The following is a 20,964-nucleotide window of genomic DNA, read 5'->3' as shown; positions in this document are numbered from 1 at the left end:
TTTTCATCATATAGGTCCTCAATTAATGCAGATCATTCAGCCATTTTTTTCAGATAGGGTACATTTTATAACTAATGGTGGTTTTCACTGTTAATGAAGCATTTACTAGTATTCTATGGTCAGTGATGAGACATTAATTAGAACATTTGGATGAGCAGGTTGTGAAAAATCCCTTTGACAGGTGTTTATCAGTCTCTATAACACCGGCTCTTCAGATCATCTCATCAAAGGTTCCTGTAAGAGCCTTTTATTTATGAATGACGCATTAACTTTTCTAACTCGATGACTTATTAGATCATGAGCGACATGACCTCATATGACCCGTCAACCTGGATCTATAAAACCTTAACAAATTACTCATTACTAATAATGAATCCATCATAAAATATGCAAATATTGTATGCAAAATACAATAACGCATTGTCCATCAAAACCAAATGTACATATTTAAAAACTTTTCACTGGCCGCACTCTGTTCCACTTCATAATATGAGTTCATTAAAGCAGCCTTGTGGTGGTTTTGCATGTTTTAGCCCCCTAACTATCATCATCACATCTGACCTTTGATTTAATAAAATCACCATTTTATTGGTCCTATTCTGGTTTATTTAAGTGTTTTTACTGTAAAGCGGCTGCAGCGCCTCAGCTGGACCTTCTACACCCACCCTCTTCTACACCTTGCCGGTGACCCCCCTGCTGGGCGTCATTCATGGTGACGGTGTGAGGGTTGACCGGGCTGTGAGAGGGGCGGCTGTGGAGCTGTCTGTGTTAGCAGCCTGACAGACAGACAGACAGACAGACAGACAGACAGACAGACAGACAGACAGACGATAATCTGCAAAATATCACATTTTTATTGCCAAAAGGTTGAATGTGGAAACTTTAAATTCGCGTTATAACAGATCCCCCTCTCACACAGTATGCTCCATGTATGTTTTTACATATTACTCAGGAATATGAGGAAACTGCAGATCTGCATCCTGTACCCCCCCTCCACCCCCACTCCCGGCCTCTCTGCTGCGCTGCTGTAATACTTAATGTGTCCCGTGGGGCATCTGTAAAATGTTATCTTAAAGTTTGTGATTGCACAACTCAAAGTATACATGAAAACACATTACAGGAGACATCCAGGCCACATGTTACACATTGGCCTCCTGCCTCTCACACTCAGCCTGATGGGATGTGGGGGCTCAATAATTTGAATTTAATCGCTGAATCCTGTGAGCTGATGGCCTGTCTGACATGATGAGCCCAGTTTTTAAGTCTGAAACATTAAACTCGTGCCGGAGCATTCTCCACTTCCTGTTCCCACCTGTGTGAATGTCCCAGACTTTACTTTCACACCGGCAGAGTTTCTGAGTCACTGCACAGTAACTTCACAACCCGTCCTTGAGCTCTTCATTAAAAACAACCTAAAGAGGAGACAAACAACTATAAGCTGTTGAGAAAGTGAGCGCATCCTGATCACACAGCGCCTCCTGGTGGCCGAAGCACTGCGTTATTACTCAGCCTGAACATTTTCACATCCGCAGCGTGCAGTCTGCCATCCTGGTCAGGTTTTCTACTACAGGATGTTTTAAACCCAACTTTCACCTGATTTAATGGAGGAAAAGGAAGAATCTGGTGTTCAGAGCTGAACTCAGTCTGACGGATCCCCACTGAGGATCACTGATGTTGTACATGACTGTGCTGCCACACACACAGATGATGGTCATCACTGCTGAGTAACCTTCTCTTGACCCCCATGAGCTTCTGCATCTGTCACCATCTTTAAATTCACTTTTAAAAACTTTTTCATTCCACCTTGAATAGGTACTCGTATGTTATGCTGACATGCATGTCTGATGTAACGTTGAAGTACAAGCACTCCTTCCCTCTCACTTTGTGTCAGGGTCAACATGCACACACTCTTAACAGTAAGTTTGTTTACATAAATGGCTGAAGTTGTTTTTCTTAAACACTACAAAGATCATGTTTATTATAAATATCATCTAAACAAGTATTACTCAAAGTAAAACTGCAGAAAAAGCTATAAAAAAGTAAACTGTGACCAACTGAGGCAGAAATGATTTTATTTCCTCTGTGCGAACACAACATACAGACCAGGACGGACGATGACGGGACAGGGTGGTTATTTTCTCCACAAAGTAACAGAAAGACAGAGCGAATGACGACAAGGACTCGACATTGATAAGAGAAAGCAAAGATATCTGTTAGTAGACATCAGTCAGGGTCATATATTTGACCTGTGATGCCAGTGGGTTATTATAGTGTTAACTGTGGCGCTAAAGGAAGCAGCTTTACAGCATCAAGTCCAGCAGATGGTCCCTGAAGGGAGCACAGAGAGACAGACTAGGTTTCCTCCTCAGAGCAGATCTACAGACGCGTTTATACAAGGACGATTTTTCATGTCAACTCCAACAAATGCAACAATACCGAGCGACGGTTCGGGTAAACACGGACATGTTTTGCAATGCAGGGAATGTGCTTCAAATGTGTCAAAGGAAGTTTGCTCGTGTATAAGACGGCAGGTTTTAGGTCAGCTTCTGCACAGACCGTGACAAAGATAATGACATGGAAATGGTAATTACGCTTCGAGCATCTGGCTGCATGAGCTGAGTTCATACTGAGGAGCATTTATGGGGTCGTGGTGCGGCCCTGCCTTGTCCTTTTTGTTATTAATCAACCTGAAAATAAAAACTAAAAATAAAACTTAAGTGGAAATTTAGAGATGCCGAAAACAAATACTTTTTTCTCAAAGCACAGGTATGTCAATCAGGACGTGAACGGAGGCACGTTGGAGAGGAGAGGAGTGATTATCTGGGCCAGGCCATCGTGTTGGAGGACAAACATCATCATCATCATCAGCTCTTCCTCCATCACATGGGTGACAAACACAATGAGAGGACGCCACATTTTCTTTTTCCCCACACATGGACAAACGCTCGCACGATGTTTGGGTTTGTTGTCACTCTCCGAACATATTTGCCTGCTTTAACCTTGTAAATCACAACACAGAGGGAAGATCTGCATCCAAGGGGATTTTTGTGCGTGTGGACAGCTTGGGGGGGGGGGGGGGGGGTGGTCAGTAGGATCCATCAGACTCTTCCTGACAGGTAGTTGATTTCCAGGATAAGTCTTCACTTTACATCAGCAGCAGCGACTTCCTGAAGAAAACACACAGACACAGACAGTCGAGGTGAGCCGAGCCATGGCAGCATTTCTGAAAATTTGGTGAGATTTTGAACATAAATCTGTGAAAAATAAACAGAAATCTGAGACAGCACTTTATCTCCATCGTGTCACCTGTTCTACGTGATGCACATTCCTTCACTTAGTGCCATTGTACTTGACCTCCTTTCCACATTTCTTCAGTGTTTCCATGAGAACGTCCACATCTCTGTCAGACTCGATCCAAACCAGCTTCTTCGGCAGGTCGATCTCAAACTTCACATCTGAGAGGTCAGAGAACAAAGAGGCTCTTTGTTTGACAGCCAGGAGCAACAGCACGAAGACAATGTGCACAGTGAAGACAGCATACACACTGAAGACAGTGTGCACAGTACAGTGTGCACACTGAGGACAATGTGCACACTGAGGACAATGTGCAGCGCTCTGCACAGTAGCACACACAATGCAGTACATTGCATAAGGACAAGACCATCATAAGATGCTTCAATTCTAATTCTAATTCTTGTTTATATTTCTGGCTCCATTTCTCCCAAAAAGTCTCTCTTTTCATGTCAGACAGTGTCAGAGGACCTGAAGGAAGGTGTGTGTGTTCTTTAAGGACACAGCGTGTTGAACAAAGCAAACTTCTCGTTGTAATGCCACTCCCAGACCGTGAGGTTGGTATGAGCTGGATGAACTGAACATCTTAATGACTAGGCCAAATAAAAGTTAAACACACACACACACACACACACACACACACACACACACACACACACACACACACACACACACACACACACACACACACACACACACACACACACACACACACAGTGCATCAGGTGACATGCTGGCTGACTCGACATTCAGAGCCAAGAAGTCATGGGGTTGGAGTGATGCAAGATGTTTTCAAAAGCTTTCAAACTGCACTTTTACTTTTACTGGATTCTCTGTGAAGGCCGAGAGGAGCGAGCCGAAGGGGCTTTTAAAATTTAATCCAATTCATCAAACATTAATGCTATTTATCAAAGGCAACCAGCCATTATTGAGAAAATCTGTTTTGAAGAGGGGTGGGAAGTGATACACACTGGTGTTAGATGTTTTTTTTGAAGGGAGGGAAATAAAAAATTCACTTTATAAGTTTGTCTGTGTGCATTTCAGCATAAAGCAAAAGCTGCAGCTGGCTTTAAAAGCACAGTATGTCAGTTTTGTCACTCTGTGTCTCTATCAAAACAACAACAAAAGATGTAGTTTCATGACATAGGTGGGATCATGGGAGTTGTTGTCACTGCCAAAGAAAACATTTCTACACAGACTGAGGCAGAAATGTTCATCGATGAGCTAACGTATTAAAGTTTGATTCAGTCAAGTTCGCTGACTTCCTCCCTCGCTCTCTGCATGAAGTACCATCTGGTGTTTCCTGTGTTGACAGGCCAGTGCATGAAACAAACCATCACTTTGAACAGAATTAGACATTTCTTTGGGTTTCTAACATGGTTGGAAACATTTGGGATACTATGAGTTAACAACTCAAGATATTTGGCATACATCTAGTCGTTTGTAGACGCGTTGTGCATTTAAAAGCTCAAATCAGAGTTAAGAACATCTGAAAGGCTCTGGGTGTCTTTTCTCTGATAGCAGCCAGAGAAGATCAGGACATAGAGGACATGTCTGTCACCTCCCAGCTTGTTGAGGACTTTGGTAACAGCTCCCGAGCATCCCTCACAGGTCATCGCCACCTCAAACTCGTGCTTCTGTGGGAGACACATTAAACAATGCGCTGTTACCTCAAATCTGCATTTTATGGGGTGGTAATTTTCGTACAGGTCGTATTTATCATTAAATTTACAATTATTACAACAACGTCTACGCTGAAACATATAAGCAGTGGATCAGACTCTGTTAGCTCAGATAAGTCTCAACGTTAACTCCGGTATTATCGACCATTAACTATTAATCTGACTGTGGCGTTGCAGCTAGCATAACTAACGCTGCACTTGCTTCATGGTTGTTACTGAACTGTGTAATCACTGCAAACTTTATGTGCTGCTCACTTCACGCTATTGCTCAATCAGGTCAATGGTCAGACTCCATTTTTCCTGGTCTCTAATCGTGCTATCAAATGTAAGAGATGGCTAACTTAAAGCAACAGCGATGAGACAACTAGAGCAATTCTGTAAGCTAATTTAGCTAGCAAGCTGTTTAGCAACGTAAGAGTAAATGCTACCTTAACTTAGCGCTAAAGCTAAAGTAAAGCTATACTGTCAGTCGTAACTTACGGTCATGTTTCAAGTGATGTGGCGCAACCCGACTGTCAAACCAGCTGTGGACTTTTGCCTCTGACTGACTCGCAAATGTTGAAAGTTTCTGTGAAAATTTCCACAAACGTTTACTACCCCGTTATCCCGTCAGTGTGAAGCTAGCTGTGCTCAACAGGATTTCCGGTATGGAAAAAGTAGCCAACATTTTTGGATTATTATTGGACCTATTTTGATGTTGAAACGTCTTGGAGTCGAGCACAAACGTCTTGCAAATTTTACATAGAAAGAATTTTCTCTTTTTGTGTTATGTTTAAATGCAAATCCGATCCATTTATGCTTTTATTTTGGCTAACTTGACGCACAACAAACTACCACCCTCATGACTTGACTTTATGTTTCTCTTTTTTACTGCACATTTTAACCCGCTTTCTGTTATTTAGTGCTTTTCACTTATATATTTAACAAAATCACACCAGATGGAGAGAGGAAAAAATGAAAGACAAACTGCGTAGATAACATCCAAAGGAAGCCTAAAGGTAATCTGGCCGCCCCGGGTTACAAATCAAGCGCTTCCAATCCGCAACATTTTTCCAAAATACAAGTCCTGTCAGTAGTGACGCCGAATTTTCTGAAGGAATATAGACTTAACCAAAACATATTTTATTCAAAAGTTTGATAAAGCCGAAATAATAAACAATACAATAAATAAATTCCAGTCAACTGAGTTTTGTTTTACTGACATTAGTCAGTTAAACCTCCTAGTCTAATGTGTTTCCGCATTCAGACAGAATTACTTTCCCACGACCGGAGCTGAAGTACTAATAAAAAATTTCAACGTTGGTTTAACTATAACTTTATTCTAAAAGTATTAAACAATACTGTAAAGTTATAATCCGTATCTATGGCAACAGCACGTCGAACGGCTGGACACGCGCCTCGGCCGAGTCACATGACCACACCGCTGGCTCTCCGAGGCGCAGAGCCTAGCGGACTCCTGTCTTACCTTCAATCGGTGCGGTGTAGCAGCGCTGTTATCAGCCAAACATGAGCGCGATATGAAAATAGGAGGTCTGCGGTGAGGTTAGCCTCTAATAAAAGCCATTCCGGGATCAGGAGAGGAGGGAGAAAACACACGGTTTCACCGAGGTAGGTTGATGGTCGTTATGAGCCGTGTCGCCGTGTGTTTACGGGCACAAAGATGGCATCGGAACATATAGCTAACGTTAGCTTGCATAGCTTTACTGTACATAACATTAGCTAAGCTGCCTTATAGAGCCGAAGCAAAACAAACTGCTGTGTCTCTGTGTAAGTAACAGGCTATTAGCAGTGAGTAGCTAGCTGTGTTCTTGTTAGCATGTTTAGCCAAACGCTGCTGAATCCCGTTTTAGCTCCTGTCTTCTTTCTGGCTATTTCAGTCCCCTCTCTGCGTGCGTCTTTCTCGGAGGCGAATCGCAACTAACCCGCGAGAGCACGGCCCTATTTAACTGCTTTCTTAGCACAGCACAATTAATCACAAGCTCATTTAATGGTGTTGTTTGCCGGCCTGATCCCATCAGTGGTGGGTGTTTTTTTCCTGGTTGTCAGCCCTAATCACCCGGTCCATTGAGGCGACAGACACACACACGTCTCCCGGCCAAAGATTAGTTTAAAATGATGGGATTATCAGGTTCATCCGGTCGGTCTACTGTGTGTGTGTGTGTGTGTGTGTGTGTGTGTGTGTGTGTGTGTGTGTGTGTGTGTTTTCATGAAAGGACGATACTTAAAAAACATGGAAGAACGAAAGGAGCCGGGAGAGAGTGGAGTTGTTGGCCGCACCCGAACACGGAATGCGCTGTTAGTTGTTTTATCATCTGTAAACACTGGAGGCTGCATCCTGTATCTGATTTCATATTGTACCTTATTCAGACCTTTGACTGTAAAGGTCGCTGTGTGCACTGTAGCTTTTGTTGCTAACTTAAAGCCTTTTCACATTGCAGAGTATAGGAAACGTTGTTTTCTGAGAGGACAGTAGAAAACATGATTTTTCCAAACTTTCATTACTGGATTTTGGTACAAATCGAGTTGCTGTGCATATAAATGGGTACATAAGCTTTAAAAGTGAAAGGATCAGTCAAGTAGTTGATCAGCCGACCTGTCAGTCATCAGATGTGGCAGATATGCTGCTTTTCTGTGATTTATCTCAGTGTAAATTGAATATTTTGGGGTTTTGGATCAGATAGAAGAAGCAAATTTAAAGCATCGTCTTATTCTCTGAGACAATTTTCTGCAGTTGCTGACTTTAATTTGAAATTCATTAATGGTTTAATCACAATAATAACCCTCGGATTAATTAATAATGAAGTTAGAAGTTAGTCAGCTGCAGCCCTGATAATCTTACAAAATAGAAAAAAGTTAAGCATTATTCAAGGATTTCTTCTTTTCAGCTGCACATCATGAACCTGTCATATAGTAATAGTTAATGAAATAATCCCTAATTCAGTAAAAGTTCTTTCCATTGCCTCGTTGTGAAAGTGAACTTCTTCAATCCGATCATGTTGCTTGAAAGAATCATTTAAAGTGATTATATGATCAATGGGCTGTAAAACCATTTTGACGTTAGCAGGTAAAGACTTCTGATTCCTTTAGTCTTAAAATGCAGTGTTGACCTTCGTTGAAGATATTTTCCTTTGACAGATTAGTTTTTGTCTCTGTTCGTGTGCTGTGAACAAACTGTGGAGTGCAGGTCAAGCTGTAGAAACATCTTGATTTTATTTTTATTTTTTTTGCATTATTGACAAGTATTGAACACGTCGTGTCAGTCGCTGTCGGAACGAGTGCAGGTGCCAGAAATGGCGCCGCGTGCTGTTTGCATTTCCATGTTAACTCCTCTCACGTCACTGTGGAGAAGTTGCTGAGCAGCTCATGATGAAGACTCTTTGGCCTCTTCACTGTTTGTTCACTGTGTTAATGTAAAGTAAATACAGTACAGGATAAATGCAAAAAGCAAACAATTTTCCTTCCTACTCTCTAAACATTGCGGCTCATGCTGGAGTGTTTTGCTGATCTCAGAGCAGTGAATCGTCAGGTGGACAGCAAAGCCTTTGTGCAAATCCAAAGACGCAGCGGCACACAGCTCTCACACACTCTGCTTTAGCTCACCGCTCTCAGGCTCCTCTTATGTAACGTCATGGCCGAGTGTGCTCGGGTGGAGTGCCTTGCTCAAAGAGCCACCGACACATCGCGCTGTCAGCCCTTCAGCTCATCACTACTCGTACTTCTTGTGTGTTATAGAGTTTGACTAAATGTCTGTAATGTCTCTGAGGGAGTTTATGATGATGATCAGCACCAACGAGGATTCCTCACCCAGCTGTTCATACATTAAATATCACACCTAAATAAACACTTCATCTTACTTTTTAGCTAAACTTGTTAGCGGAGATATGAAGTATTTACTTCTTCGTGTGCTCAGCTGCACCATACCAGCGACTGAGTGACTGTCAGGTTGTTTTAAGCGGGGCTCAGACTGCAGGAGCTTTGGCTGATTTATCCCAGATTCACTCCTTCCAACAATCGGAGGAGCATTTTGGTCTGGGCCCTCGGTTGGTGCCGATGTTCAGCTCAGATTATCTGGTAATGCCGCCTTACAGATCCAGTCTTCAAGCTCACTTATTTTAAATTCACAGAGTCTTTCCTTTTGGCACTGCAGCTGGTGATTATTGTCACTATTGATAAATCCAATTATTTTCTTGATTCATTTGCTGTTTGACGCACAAAATTCCACATATCACATTCTTTCTGATTTATTTGACTGTGACTGGGTCAGCACTGATAGAGCACAACCTGCCGCTGTAAGTGACCTTCACAGTGAAGTTAATGATGACGTTTCCCTGCCTGATCTCACTCTGAATCACCTCCTCTGGATCGCAGTGGGTCGCTGTCAATGCTGGACTCCCTGATCTCCCAGCATTAGGATCTGCGAGGCTGGGAGAGACGACGCCCGGCCAGCCACTGAACCGCTGCCCCAATATGATGGCCTCCAGTGACGTCGATATCCGAGGTGAAGGTACGGATATCACTTCACGCCTCATTGCACCTCACAAACTAAAAACAGGAAAGAAAGACTGCTGTCTGGGTTTAGTATGCGCATCAGTCAAATCACCGAAGCAGCTCTCACTTTTTGGCACGGCTGTCTTCTTTCAATAAATGAAATACTCAATGTGTTGTGATAAAGTTGCCATATCTTTGATTGATTCACTCCAGGAAATAAAAGACGTGAAAGATCCCAGATTCTTCACAAATGACCAAACATCTCATTGAGTTTTATCTCTTTTCTGTCCTGAATCGTTCAGATTTGTGTGTGAGTCCAGCTGAGAGCTGTGATTTGTAAAGACGGGCCTCAGTTTCACTTCAGTCTTAGTTTTCACGCTGTGGGTAGACATTCTGTCTGCTGATGTAATGACCGACACTCTGCCCTCCGACGCTAAAATATGCCCAAACGGTTCCTCTCTGCTTATGAAAGGGTAATGTGAGTCACGAGAGACGAAAGTGAAGAGCTGAAGCCCAGCAGTGTCGTCGGTGAAGCCGTGGCGTGCTTCATTATTAAACACATCTATCAGCGAGCAGGTAGCGCTGGCTGCGTGCGGCTGCAGGGCTTCTTGCCTTCGCTGAGGCATTTTGTGAATTGATGAATTGCCAAAGCAAATAAGTGTTGGCATGTGTTTGTTCAGTCAGCTGGTTCACAGGAGAGAGTTTTAAGGAATCTCTTTATCAGTTGAAGCCACAGAGACTCTTTTAGGTGCTGCTCATGTGACGCTCAGGAGACACCAGAATGAAAAGCAGTTCATGCGTTTGGATTTTTTAATGCCTTAAAAAATCAGCATTGCTGTGGCTCTTGATTTTGATAATGTTCGCTAACTTCAGGTGAGCTTTTCATAGATTTCTGCATGTCGGCGTGCCCGGTGTCTTTGTCTCTTGTTGCTGCCTCTTGTCTAATGTTCTTTGCATTAATCCCTGAATGTAACGCGAGCCAACATTAGTGGCAGTAAAGCAAAGACGTGGGACTCTGCAGACTGTTGAATGATGTTTTGCGTTGAAACAGAAGTTAGTTTTTTGTCCGTTCATCTGCTTTTCACACCATTAGTTTTTATTAGCAATGAAAATTGTTCTACGACATCACTTTCACTGTGATCTGTTTCCTTTTTGTTTAGGTTTGGTCTCGTTTTTGTTCAGGAAATTAGCACCAGTAAAAATCCACCAGTACCAGTTGAGGTGCTTGTAAAACCTCAGTCTTGTGCCGCTGTGCGTGGAAGTCGAGAAAATCTGTTGACCTCATGTTGAATCTTCTAACGAAAGGCAGAGTTGTGAGATAACGCCTTAAACCCTGGAGGCAGTATCATTGCCATGGGACGCTCTCTTATTCTCACCCCCCTCTGCTTCGCTTCAGGTTCTTTGTTCTCTGACCACAATCCATCAGAAATGGATGCGCTCTGCCCCTCCCCTCCTGGACCTTCCAGACCCCAGCGTCACTACGAGAGGATCGGAGAAAGGACGGGAACGTCGTACGTATTAACAGCAGTCTGTGTCTCAGTGGTTTGAAGCTGCGATAAACTGTCGTCGGCCTGGTTCTCATGCACGTTTAACTCTCCCTCCGCAGTTTTTGTCAGACTCTCATCCACCTGTTGAAAGGGAACATCGGCACGGGGCTGCTGGGTCTGCCGCTGGCCGTGAAGAATGCCGGCCTGGTGGTGAGTACGCAGAGGCTTTATAATCTCATCACACAGGTCACATGGCGGCTCTGGAGGCTCAGAATTAGATTCTGCTCCCGCTCCTGTCAGATATTCATGACATCGCACAGACATGGTCAGGCTGGCGTCGCAGCCGATGAAGAGAAGCTGGAGCAAACCTGTTGTCAGCTTTATTTTGTGCTTGTCTGGTGATACAGTCGTGAGGAGGAACTACCGTGAGGGGAAGTTAGTTATACTCATGAGTACACGAATATGTGAGAAATATGAAGTTGAGTTTAAAAAAAGATGCTGTTGATTATCAGGGGTTGTTTTTTTCTTCTTCTCTGTGTCTCTCTGTTGTTTGTGATGCTGCAGCAGCTTTAATAACCAGGACTGCGACCCTTGCTCTCAGCATCGTGCAGCGCTCTGTGGTTGTGCCACGAAATCGTTTACATGTTGCACCGAAGTGAAACTTTGTGGTGAAAGTAGTGAGACTTGGGGGATGTGGTGGATGTGCTGCTCGACGAGATGAAAATGGTTCTCACGGTGGAGATCTGTCGACCTCCATGATTGAGCTTCTGCTGTCAGTGTTTCACTGCAGTGATACTTAACAGTTAACAAAAAGTGAAATTAGAAGAAAAAATATGTTTAACACTGATAACATCTGGTCATATGTCACCTTCCTTTTCCTTTGCAGTCCTCTGAATTAATGTCTGAAACAGCTGAGACGAGCAAAATACTGCATAAGGACATCAGGAGGCCTGCAGCTAACAGTTATCTCTTAAACCATCAAACGTTTCATCATAAAATCTTAGAAAACAGTGAAAAAAGCACATTACAACATTATGAAAGAGACCAAAGCTTCAGTAAAAGCTTCAGTTTATTGTTATGTTAGACCGAGAAATGTTGAAACCTCTCACATTTGAGCACCTGCATCATGTTTTTGTCTATTTTTCCTGAAAAGTGAACTGAACAATTAGTCCTTTATCATCCTTTATCCCTTGATCGACTCGTTGGACATCCTCCTGTTTAACGGTGTGTTTCAGTATTGTAATGTGACTTTGCATCATCATGAAATGAGTCATTTAATCTCCAGTTTTGATGTTGTGCTGAAACCTTTGTGGAAAGTTGAAGTAATGAGTGTCCTCCCTCCCCAGCTCGGCCCCGTCAGCCTGCTGTGCATGGGATTCATCGCGGTGCACTGCATGCAGCTGCTGGTGAAGTGTTCGCACCACCTCAGCGTAAAGTGAGTACAAACACCCAGAAGCCTCGAGGCTGGAAGAGCCATGTTTGCTCGCTTACCTCCGGCAGGTAAAGCTGGATGCTGGATGTAAATAATGCCAGTTCCTCCTCACAAAGTAAATAGCAGAGGTTTAGTGTGTCATCATACACACTGGCCTTAATAGACCACAATGCAATGCAGCCACAGCCTTGTGTCAACACGCTCTCTGTCTGTTGAACTGTTAGTGCTCTGTCCAGGTTTGTATCACGATACACGGTAATTAAATAAGAAACATTATCCAGAATTCAGTGAGAAACCTAAACATCACTGCAGCAGTTACAACCAGCGCTTTAAATGCAGCGCGGCTGTGATTCAGTCGGTAGGTACCACCGAATACACGCTCTAGAAAAGAACCTCAGCAGCACATGTTGTCGTGCCCCCCCCCCACCCTAAATCCGCCGCTGAATGGGAGCGCTCGCTCCTCTGCTGGGGGGGCAGAACCAAGTGGAATACTTTTTCTAAAACTGTACAGAAAAACAAGCTGAGATGAAGTGCATTCGGGTGAAAGTCCTCTTCCGCTGGCCTTTAAATGACTTCTTCTTCTTCCTCTGCAGTTGTTTGCTTCCAGAACACAGCCTGAAGATAATTTCTCAGCCTCCGTTCCCTCACAGCGGGTCCACCATGGCTTGTTTCTGCCAAATAATGTGACTGCCTTCCTTGTCATTTGTTGACTTAGCGTCCGCTGTGCCAACAGCGGCTTGTTTGCTGTCGCTGCTGACAGATTATACTCTATTTAAGTGCGTCTCTCCACCCTTTCCTACTGTGTAATCAACAGCATATGGACACCGAGTTTTGGAGCGTACCCACTTCGACGCTCCTCGAGCCAGACGTAATGTAACTGACCTGTGATCAGCTCCACCAATCAGACATTCACTGTAGCGCTGCAGTAAATGTTGCCAGCAGTCCAGTTTTGAACCAACAAGGCCGTAAAAGCCTGCAGTGAGCCATTATGTGTTTTACAGCAGGTGCTGTGTGACAGCAGAGGGGACGAACACACTCCTGGTTGTCAGATGAGTGTGTGCTGCCTGGAACAGGCCACAGCGTCTCCCGCCCTTTGCCCCGTTCATGCTGGGATGGACGTCAGCTCCGCCCTGCCACGCTAAAGAGGATTAAGCAGATAGAGAGCATGAATGAAGAGCTGCTACAACAAGCCTCAGACACAGCTCCCACAAAGAAAGTCACACATCAATCCGAGAAATCCACAGAGGAAATGCTCACGGGACACATGTTCTTCCTCTTTCGGAGGTTTCTTTATGACAGAGGCTTCACTTCCTCTTGTTTCTCAGCACGAGCCACGATTGCATTTACTAAGCCTGCAAATATGTACAGGAGAAGAAGAGTGGCTGCCATCTCTGCCCTTCATTACGGCTGTTTTACTCCCTCCTCCCCAGCTCTAACGAGTTTGTTTCTTTAAACTTTATTAGCAGCTTATCGTTTCATGAATGTGTTTTTTATCTGATCGTACTTCACTGTAAAGGCTTTCCTCCAGTGTGTGTGAATGTTTGTAACCAGGCGAAGCGTGATAATGATCCACCCCCTCTGTGGTCGAGCACACGCTGAAAACATAAAACACACACGTTATCTAATGCAGAATGTCTGAATTTCATCCCAGTGCACGAATGCAATGGCAGTTAAAAGTGGTGACTTTGTCTCCCCGTCCAGGGTTAACAGACCGTCCCTGACCTACGGCGAGGCCGTGCAGCACGGGATGGAGAACGTGTCGTGGCTGAGGAGACACTCGCAGTGGGGAAAGTAAGACCAAGGTTTTATCTTTACTCAGGTCGTCCCCGTACGGTCGCATCACCAGCCCATTCTGAAAAGAGACCGATGTAATCAGTAATGTACTGAACTTATCTCCTTTTCAAAGGTCAGCGGAGAGTTTTCTTGTCTTGCGAGACGCCGTAAATGCAGCTTTAGAGGCTCTCCTGCTGTGAAATGTAATCACGGTGGAATTATCTATTCTCTGATGTGATTTAATGATAGTGTTTGATTATGTTTCTGAAGAATTTCCAAATCATTTGAACATTTTCTGGAAAGGCTGTCTAATTTGGTGCTAATTGTAGGGAAGATTGGGACGTTTGGTCCACTCTCAGTGAATTTAATTGCTGTTGTAATCAGAGTATTTCAGTGAACGCACAGCGGGTCAGCTGAACACTCGCAGCCATGCAATGCAGGTTTCTATAGTTAGCACCAAATTACACTTGTTGGACATTTCTGGAGATGATTCAGAGATGCACAGAGCCGTGAACTGTGTGCAGCTGGCGTGTTGAAGGCAGCGTTTCCTGTCAGAAAGCCGCCGCGCTCATCTTCCTGTCGGAGCTGAATCCTCCTGTGTGAGCGTGCGGCGATCGTCTGCTTCTGTCTGACCTCTCTTCTCTCTCCATCCCTCAGACAGACGGTGAACTTGTTCCTCATCATCACTCAGCTGGGCTTCTGCTGCGTCTACTTTGTCTTCCTGAGTGACAATATCAAACAGGTCATGACACACACACACACACACACACACACACACACACACACACACACACACACTGAAAGGAAAAACACTGCTGCTTAAAATCACTGAAATGTGATTTCTCTGGTTTACTCATTATGGAATAGTTGCACTGTTTGTCAGACCACTGTCAGACTGTTTGCTGTGTCAACATAACGTGTGGGTTACTGTGTCTCCTGACCTTTGACCTGCACAGCTCTGAATGTCAGAATAGATTGATGCTGTTCACACGGCCCAATAAACGTGGAGGTTGAGCGTAAATGTGTGTGTGAACCTGCTTCTGGATTATGGACTTACAGCGTTACCTCCGTTCGGATCTTCAGGTTATTTTAGTTTACTTGGCAGGTCCCAGGGTTATGTAAGAGTGCTGTGCATGTATGGACATGGACTCCCTGAGAGCGAGTGGATTTCAGCAGACGCTCAAAGTTTACACACACCACGCTAGATACCGACAAATAGGTCAGTAGCAAAGCAGGAGGGGGATAAAAGTGTAACAGCAGGGAGGGAAGATTTACTCTGAGCAGCTTCAACAGAAAACACTTAAACACTGCGACCATACATGTAACATCTGCTGCACGAGGCGGGGACAGAAACAACCAAACACAGCTTCAGAGGACTTTACAAACTTTACTCGCGTGCGTTTTACGAACTCTTGCATAAGAAAACACGTTCGTTCTTCTGCTTTATGGTGTTTTTTAACTTCCCATTATCTTTGCTATCTTAAGTTTGAGGTGACAGCAGTTTTCATTTGAGCAAAAGCTTTACTGTAACTCAAATGTTTATTTTCTTATTATTCATGAGGCGGGGACTTCATTTCTAACACGCCTGAGTATAAAAAAAAGGACAAAAGATCGTAGACACCAAGAAACACAAACAGCAATTAAAAAGTAAAAACAATTAAAAGCCAAAGTTGCAGAATAATAAAACCTTCTAAATAAATAAAACAATTAAAATCTAATTTAATTTCACATTTAATAGTTTACATTATTTGGGCTTGTTTGATAAGGGTCCACATTAAAACAGTAAGGGCCTAATAAACGAATAAATCCACGGTGTAGCACAGAGAGAGGATCAGCCAGCTCATAAATCTCAGTGCAGAGCGACAAACAGCAGCCACAAGCTTCAGGGTTGAAACGTGCGCTAATAAAATGTCACCATAATCCAGGACTGATAGCAAAGTTGCCTCGATAAGCGTATTCACTGAATGTCATGAAGCATTTCTCTGTATGGCTGCTGTTTTATCTCTGATTGTTTGGCCTTTGACCGGTGACCTTATTAGCACCTCATTGATCCCACGTACTGGTGGGAGATCTGGGAATTTAACTGTTGCCCTCACTGAAAGTTCTGCTGGATAAAAGCCTAAAGGTGAAACTTTTGACCAAAAACACTGTGAGCAAATCTCAGTGTTAACAAGTCAAACACTTCCTGCGTCGGTCACTAAATTCTGTCTCTTGAGGTGGCGTGTGGTCCTGGATGGGCTTCATTTGTGCAGTACTGTTTGTAACCACTAGATGGCGGTGTCTGTCCACCATGTGATCAGATGTGCCAGCCAGACTGCAGAGTGAAGCAGTCACGTCTCTTTGAGTTTGTTTAAGCCAGTCACCGTCTTGTTCTTTGTCCAGACTGTTTGTAATGTGAATAAATTAGTTTTCTGTCAAATTCTAAGAATCTCACTTTTCCAAAAAACCTGCTGTGAGAACAGGTGAAAAGCGAAAACTACATAGCAGCATCATATTCAGGCACATATTTCCAGCAGAGCCACTCTCCTTCTTTCTCTAATTTCCAAGCTGACTTATCATTATCACCATCACCAGGTGGTGGAAGCAGCCAACGCCACCACCTTCAGCTGCCATATGAACTACACCAACCAGACCCAGGTCCTCGTGCCGAGCTTCGACTCCCGCCTCTACATGCTCTGCTTCCTGCCTTTCATCATCCTGCTGGTTTTCACCCCTAACCTGAAGTACCTGGCTCCCCTCTCTCTGTTGGCGAACCTGGTGATGACCGCCAGCTTGGTCCTCATCTACTTCTACTCGCTCATGGTAAACACCCGATCTGTCACAGCCCTCGTTCTGATCCGTTTTCCTCAGCCTTCATTAATTCAGAGGAGGTTTGAGCTTTCAGCTCCACCTTCTCTCCCCCTGAGTCTGTTTTCATGCACACAGTGAACCAGATTTCTAAAAGTACGTTCATCAACGCACAGATCAGTGGTGACTTTCTTCTGCCACAGTGGTGCTTTTTTGTCGAGCACATCTGTCAGACAGAGTGAAGTTTCTCCAGCTGAAATCAAGACACTGACAGTCACATGACGTGGCCGAAATACTAAACTCTGTTAGTTTTTCATGTACGCACGACGAAATTCACAATAGAGGAAGGCAGAAATGTCAGCATGACAGAAGTGCTGATCTTTTTCTCCAAACAATGAAATTCTGCTTTGGAAATGACATCCAAGGGATCACATGTACAATACAACCAAGTGCATCCAGCGGTCTGTTAGGGGGTGCAGGGGGGATCTAATGTGATCTTTTCTTTACTTGAGCTTCCAAGCAGCCGGCTTAAAGCCTGACTCTACCTTCAGCGTGTGATAATCTGTTCCTCTGTTTCGGCTCTGCGGATTGAACTCTGGGGTTGTTATGGATAACAGGACAACTGATAGTGACACAGTCTCCAGATTACCTGTTTTCCGGTTATAGAGTATTTCATCATGCTGCTTCTGCCCTTTACAGATATATAGCAGCCGTGTTCCCAGAGAAATGGCCTTGCCTTGAAAAAAGCAATTTCTTGCATCAGAAACCGCACAAAGATCCAGCACTAAGAGATATATGTGGCCCGTGAGGTGTTTGTGTGGCTGATGAATGACGCAAGCAAGGAATTTTGGGAAAGCTAGAGCATAAAAGCTACGAGCATAAAATTTTTTCTTTGTTCCCGGGATTGATTTGATGCCCTGCCAGCGTTTCGCCTCTGCCTTTAACCCCAGGATGTATAATAGTTTTAATGTGATCCTTTAATGACTCCACATGGTGCTTTCAAGGTTTTGGCTCATCCTGTCAACCTTCATTTTAAGAGTAATATAAAATCTGGTCATCCAAAGTGAAATCTTAGAGCCCAGCTGGTCCTTCCCCAGCAGATACATGTAATTCACAGTACAGGAGGAACGTTCATGGACGTGGGATTGTGCTGCAGTCTGCACAATGAGGTTTGACGGCTACACTGCCTTTTATTCTCCCAGTTGGGTTTATTTTGCAGTAATGGCAGTTCTCTTTATATTATCCTGCTTATTGCGCCGCTGCTTATCAAAGACTCCAATCTTGTTATTTTATTACAAGCTAATGTGATTTTCCAGCGTTGGCAGCAAACCTGTCCAACAGGGCCAGGAGCGCTGTCCCCTCGGCACAAGGTGTTGTTACTTAATTTGATTACAAATTATCCAAATGGACCTCTTTACTGGAGATCTACGGTGAGATGTGGAACAGGAGTGTGGTTTTCAGAAATAACAAAGCAGCCAGTCAGAGATGAGCGACGTCTCGGATAATGATATCAAATAAGGTGATCCAGTTTTTGCAGAATGTGGAGTTAATGTTCACATTTCTTCTCTTTTTTACCTCCAGAACATCCCGTACCCCATCACCCTACCAAAAGTCGGCAAAGCTAAAGACTACCCGCTCTTCTTTGGGACGGCCATCTTTGCCTTCGAAGGGATCGGAGTGGTACGTGACATGTCAACACAAATGTAGCCTTTGTTGTAACGTCCCTAAACAGGAATAAAGAGCCTGACAGGAAGTGACATTTTAAAGTGAAAAACTCACAGGAAGACTGCCAAGATGTTGTTTTTAGGGCTTTAGACTGTCTTGACGTTCAAACGTCGATGTCTGCAGGTTCTTCCGCTGGAGAACAAGATGCAGAGGCCTCAGAGTTTCATCCCGGTTCTGTATTTGGGGATGGGCATCGTCACCTTCCTGTACATCAGCCTCGGCACCATCGGATATCTGTGCTTTGGAGAGCACATAGATGGGAGCATCACTCTGAACCTGCCCAACTGCTGGTGAGATGACATCAGCGTTTGGATCACATTTAGATGCTGGTACCTGACGTGAAGCCTTTGAGCAGCTGATCAGAAGGATCTGATGTTGGACAGTGTGCTGTTCTTATCAGTTCTGGTAGTATTTCAACACGCAGAACAAAAGGCTTTCAGCTTTCCCAGCCAGCGAGTTTAAGCCCAGTCTGTAGGCTGAAAAGGTGCAGACAGACACACTTAAACCTGCACGTACTGCCTTTTGGTTTAATGCCAGTTACAAAAGCATTGGTGCCTGTTTCTCAAGATTATCTGAAAGATTCCATTCATGTACGTATAAACACAAAAGAAGTCAAATTATTAGATTTTCAGTAATTGCTGAAAAGCTCCACCAATAACAGCTCACATCAAGAACAGGACTGTAGAATTATCAATTAAAGGCAAATGAGAGAGGGAGTGCTGATGCCCTCTAGTGGCAGAAAGATGCCGCTACCACCACATAATCCAAACAGATTCCTTTGCTTCTGATCCCTCCGGCTGATTCACAGTCCTGCAGACCCACAGCCCGTTCATTCAGAACGAACAGCAGACATATTCAGTGAACATTCATCGAGGCTTCCAGGCCTCATCCTTGTGCTTTACTGCTCTCGTGTATGTGTGTCGATGAAGTCGAGGCCTCGAGGGCCCTGACAGCTTCAGGTTCAGTATCTGCCAACTGTTTGGTGCTATAATCAGAAAATATAAGCTCACTTTCACTTTAACAGAGCTGACTGCCTTTGCAGACAGATCTGGTGCGTGTGTCTCGTGGCGTGGTTTGTAGGTTTTGATTAACACCGTTCATCTTCCTCTCTAAAATGTGCACTCTTTTTATTCCTTCCATGAGCTCATTTTACTTCTTTGGGACAATAAAGGTACAAAAACCAAATGCTCTGATTGGATTTGTTTTCTCATTACTTGTTACTGCCATCACGGCGACAGGAGACGGACGTCTTTTGAAATGCCTCCTGTGACTGGACTGATGCAGCTAATTAGTGGAATAGATTGGCTGTTCAACGAGGTTGAAAACTCAAAGGCTATAATTACCAACATCTCGGTTTTTAAAAAATGAGTAGAAGATCGTCAGTGTTGGCTGTTTGTCTCACTGCCAATTAATTCATCTTCATCTTGTAATGTGTTTCTGATGGATGGTGTGTTGATGCTTGTTTTGTGTTTCAATAAAGATTTTTATTAGTTGCAGCTCAGTGCACGAAAACGAATGGAAATTATTTAGATTTATAACAACACTTTTCATTTAGTCTCCTTTCTGCCTCACGTTTCTGTGGCTCTGTGTCAACATCCCCTCCTCTGTCCATCGCTGTTTCCAGGACGTACCAGGCCGTCAAGCTGCTCTACTGTTTCGGTATTTTCATCACCTTCGCCCTGCAGTTCTACGTCCCGGCAGAGATTCTCATCCCGCCGGTCGTGGCTCGTGTGTCCCCGAGGTGGGAGATGGCCGTCAACCTGCTGCTCCGCTCCTTCTTGGTCATCATCACGTGTAAGTTTAAACCAGCCAACAACATAAAACGCCAAACGTCCATCCATGAAACCAGGACAAGCTGCAAAAGCTCTTTTTCTGACTTCTCTCTGCTGTTTTCTGCTGAATTTCTGCATGCTTATTCTCTTTAGGTCTCTAATTTCAGCATTTCAAACTATTCCTCTGATGGATAGTATGACTGTGATTGTATGACTTTTCTTAATCAAACACTCACAGAACCAGTAAATACAGAAATGATGGAGTTTCACGCTCACTGTAATTTAAAAAATGTGTACCTATGTATTTTTTGTTGGTGAATTATTGAATGAAAGGAGATGTCAGTCGTGCATGTAGTATTTAAACATTGTTGCCATCACTGACGGATGTAGAAGATGTAAATCTGTGAGGAGGGGTCAGACCCCTGTTGTAGTCCTCTCCCACAATGCCTCAGGTGTGGCAGCGGCGCCTGCAGCTGTGCTCACATGTTGGCAGACAAACATTCAAACCAAACTTCTTTCTTAACTCC

At 43.9% G+C, this 20,964-nt stretch overlaps 2 protein-coding genes across 2 annotated transcripts in view; one reads left to right on the top strand and one right to left on the bottom strand.

The window, feature by feature from the left end:
• Window positions 1-2,055: 2,055 nt before the first annotated feature.
• Window positions 2,056-5,601, bottom strand: atox1 (antioxidant 1 copper chaperone). The gene is made up of 4 exons (XM_070962548.1): window positions 5,454-5,601; window positions 4,853-4,928; window positions 3,307-3,455; window positions 2,056-3,167 (listed from the first exon to the last, which is right to left on the bottom strand). Exons 1-3 carry the CDS (start codon window positions 5,457-5,459, stop codon window positions 3,331-3,333), a joined length of 207 nt encoding a protein of 68 aa, XP_070818649.1. The 5' UTR covers window positions 5,460-5,601; the 3' UTR covers window positions 2,056-3,167; window positions 3,307-3,330.
• A 781-nt stretch (window positions 5,602-6,382) lies between these two features.
• Window positions 6,383-20,964, top strand: part of slc36a1 (solute carrier family 36 member 1) — a 33,314-nt gene continuing 18,732 nt past the window's right edge. The window contains exons 1-11 of the mRNA XM_070962547.1: window positions 6,383-6,581; window positions 9,342-9,477; window positions 10,858-10,972; window positions 11,068-11,158; window positions 12,295-12,383; window positions 14,082-14,171; window positions 14,811-14,895; window positions 16,728-16,955; window positions 18,522-18,620; window positions 18,789-18,955; window positions 20,290-20,459. Coding sequence (XP_070818648.1) covers window positions 9,441-9,477; window positions 10,858-10,972; window positions 11,068-11,158; window positions 12,295-12,383; window positions 14,082-14,171; window positions 14,811-14,895; window positions 16,728-16,955; window positions 18,522-18,620; window positions 18,789-18,955; window positions 20,290-20,459 — 1,171 coding nt within the window. The 5' untranslated portion in view covers window positions 6,383-6,581; window positions 9,342-9,440. The remainder of the gene's footprint in view (window positions 6,582-9,341; window positions 9,478-10,857; window positions 10,973-11,067; window positions 11,159-12,294; window positions 12,384-14,081; window positions 14,172-14,810; window positions 14,896-16,727; window positions 16,956-18,521; window positions 18,621-18,788; window positions 18,956-20,289; window positions 20,460-20,964) is intronic.

The sequence above is a fragment of the Chaetodon trifascialis genome, chromosome 5 (genome assembly GCF_039877785.1).
Source record: "Chaetodon trifascialis isolate fChaTrf1 chromosome 5, fChaTrf1.hap1, whole genome shotgun sequence".
Classification (NCBI taxonomy): Eukaryota; Metazoa; Chordata; class Actinopteri; order Chaetodontiformes; family Chaetodontidae; genus Chaetodon; species Chaetodon trifascialis.
This window is presented reverse-complemented; position numbering and strand designations above follow the sequence as displayed.

What these genes read in the sequence shown, in the direction of transcription:
- atox1 (XM_070962548.1), bottom strand. An exon ending in AGTCCTCAACAAGCTGGGAG is followed by an intron (nt 3,456 to 4,852) that starts GTGACAGACATG and finishes CTGACCTCTCAG; the next exon opens with ATGTGAAGTTTGAGATCGAC.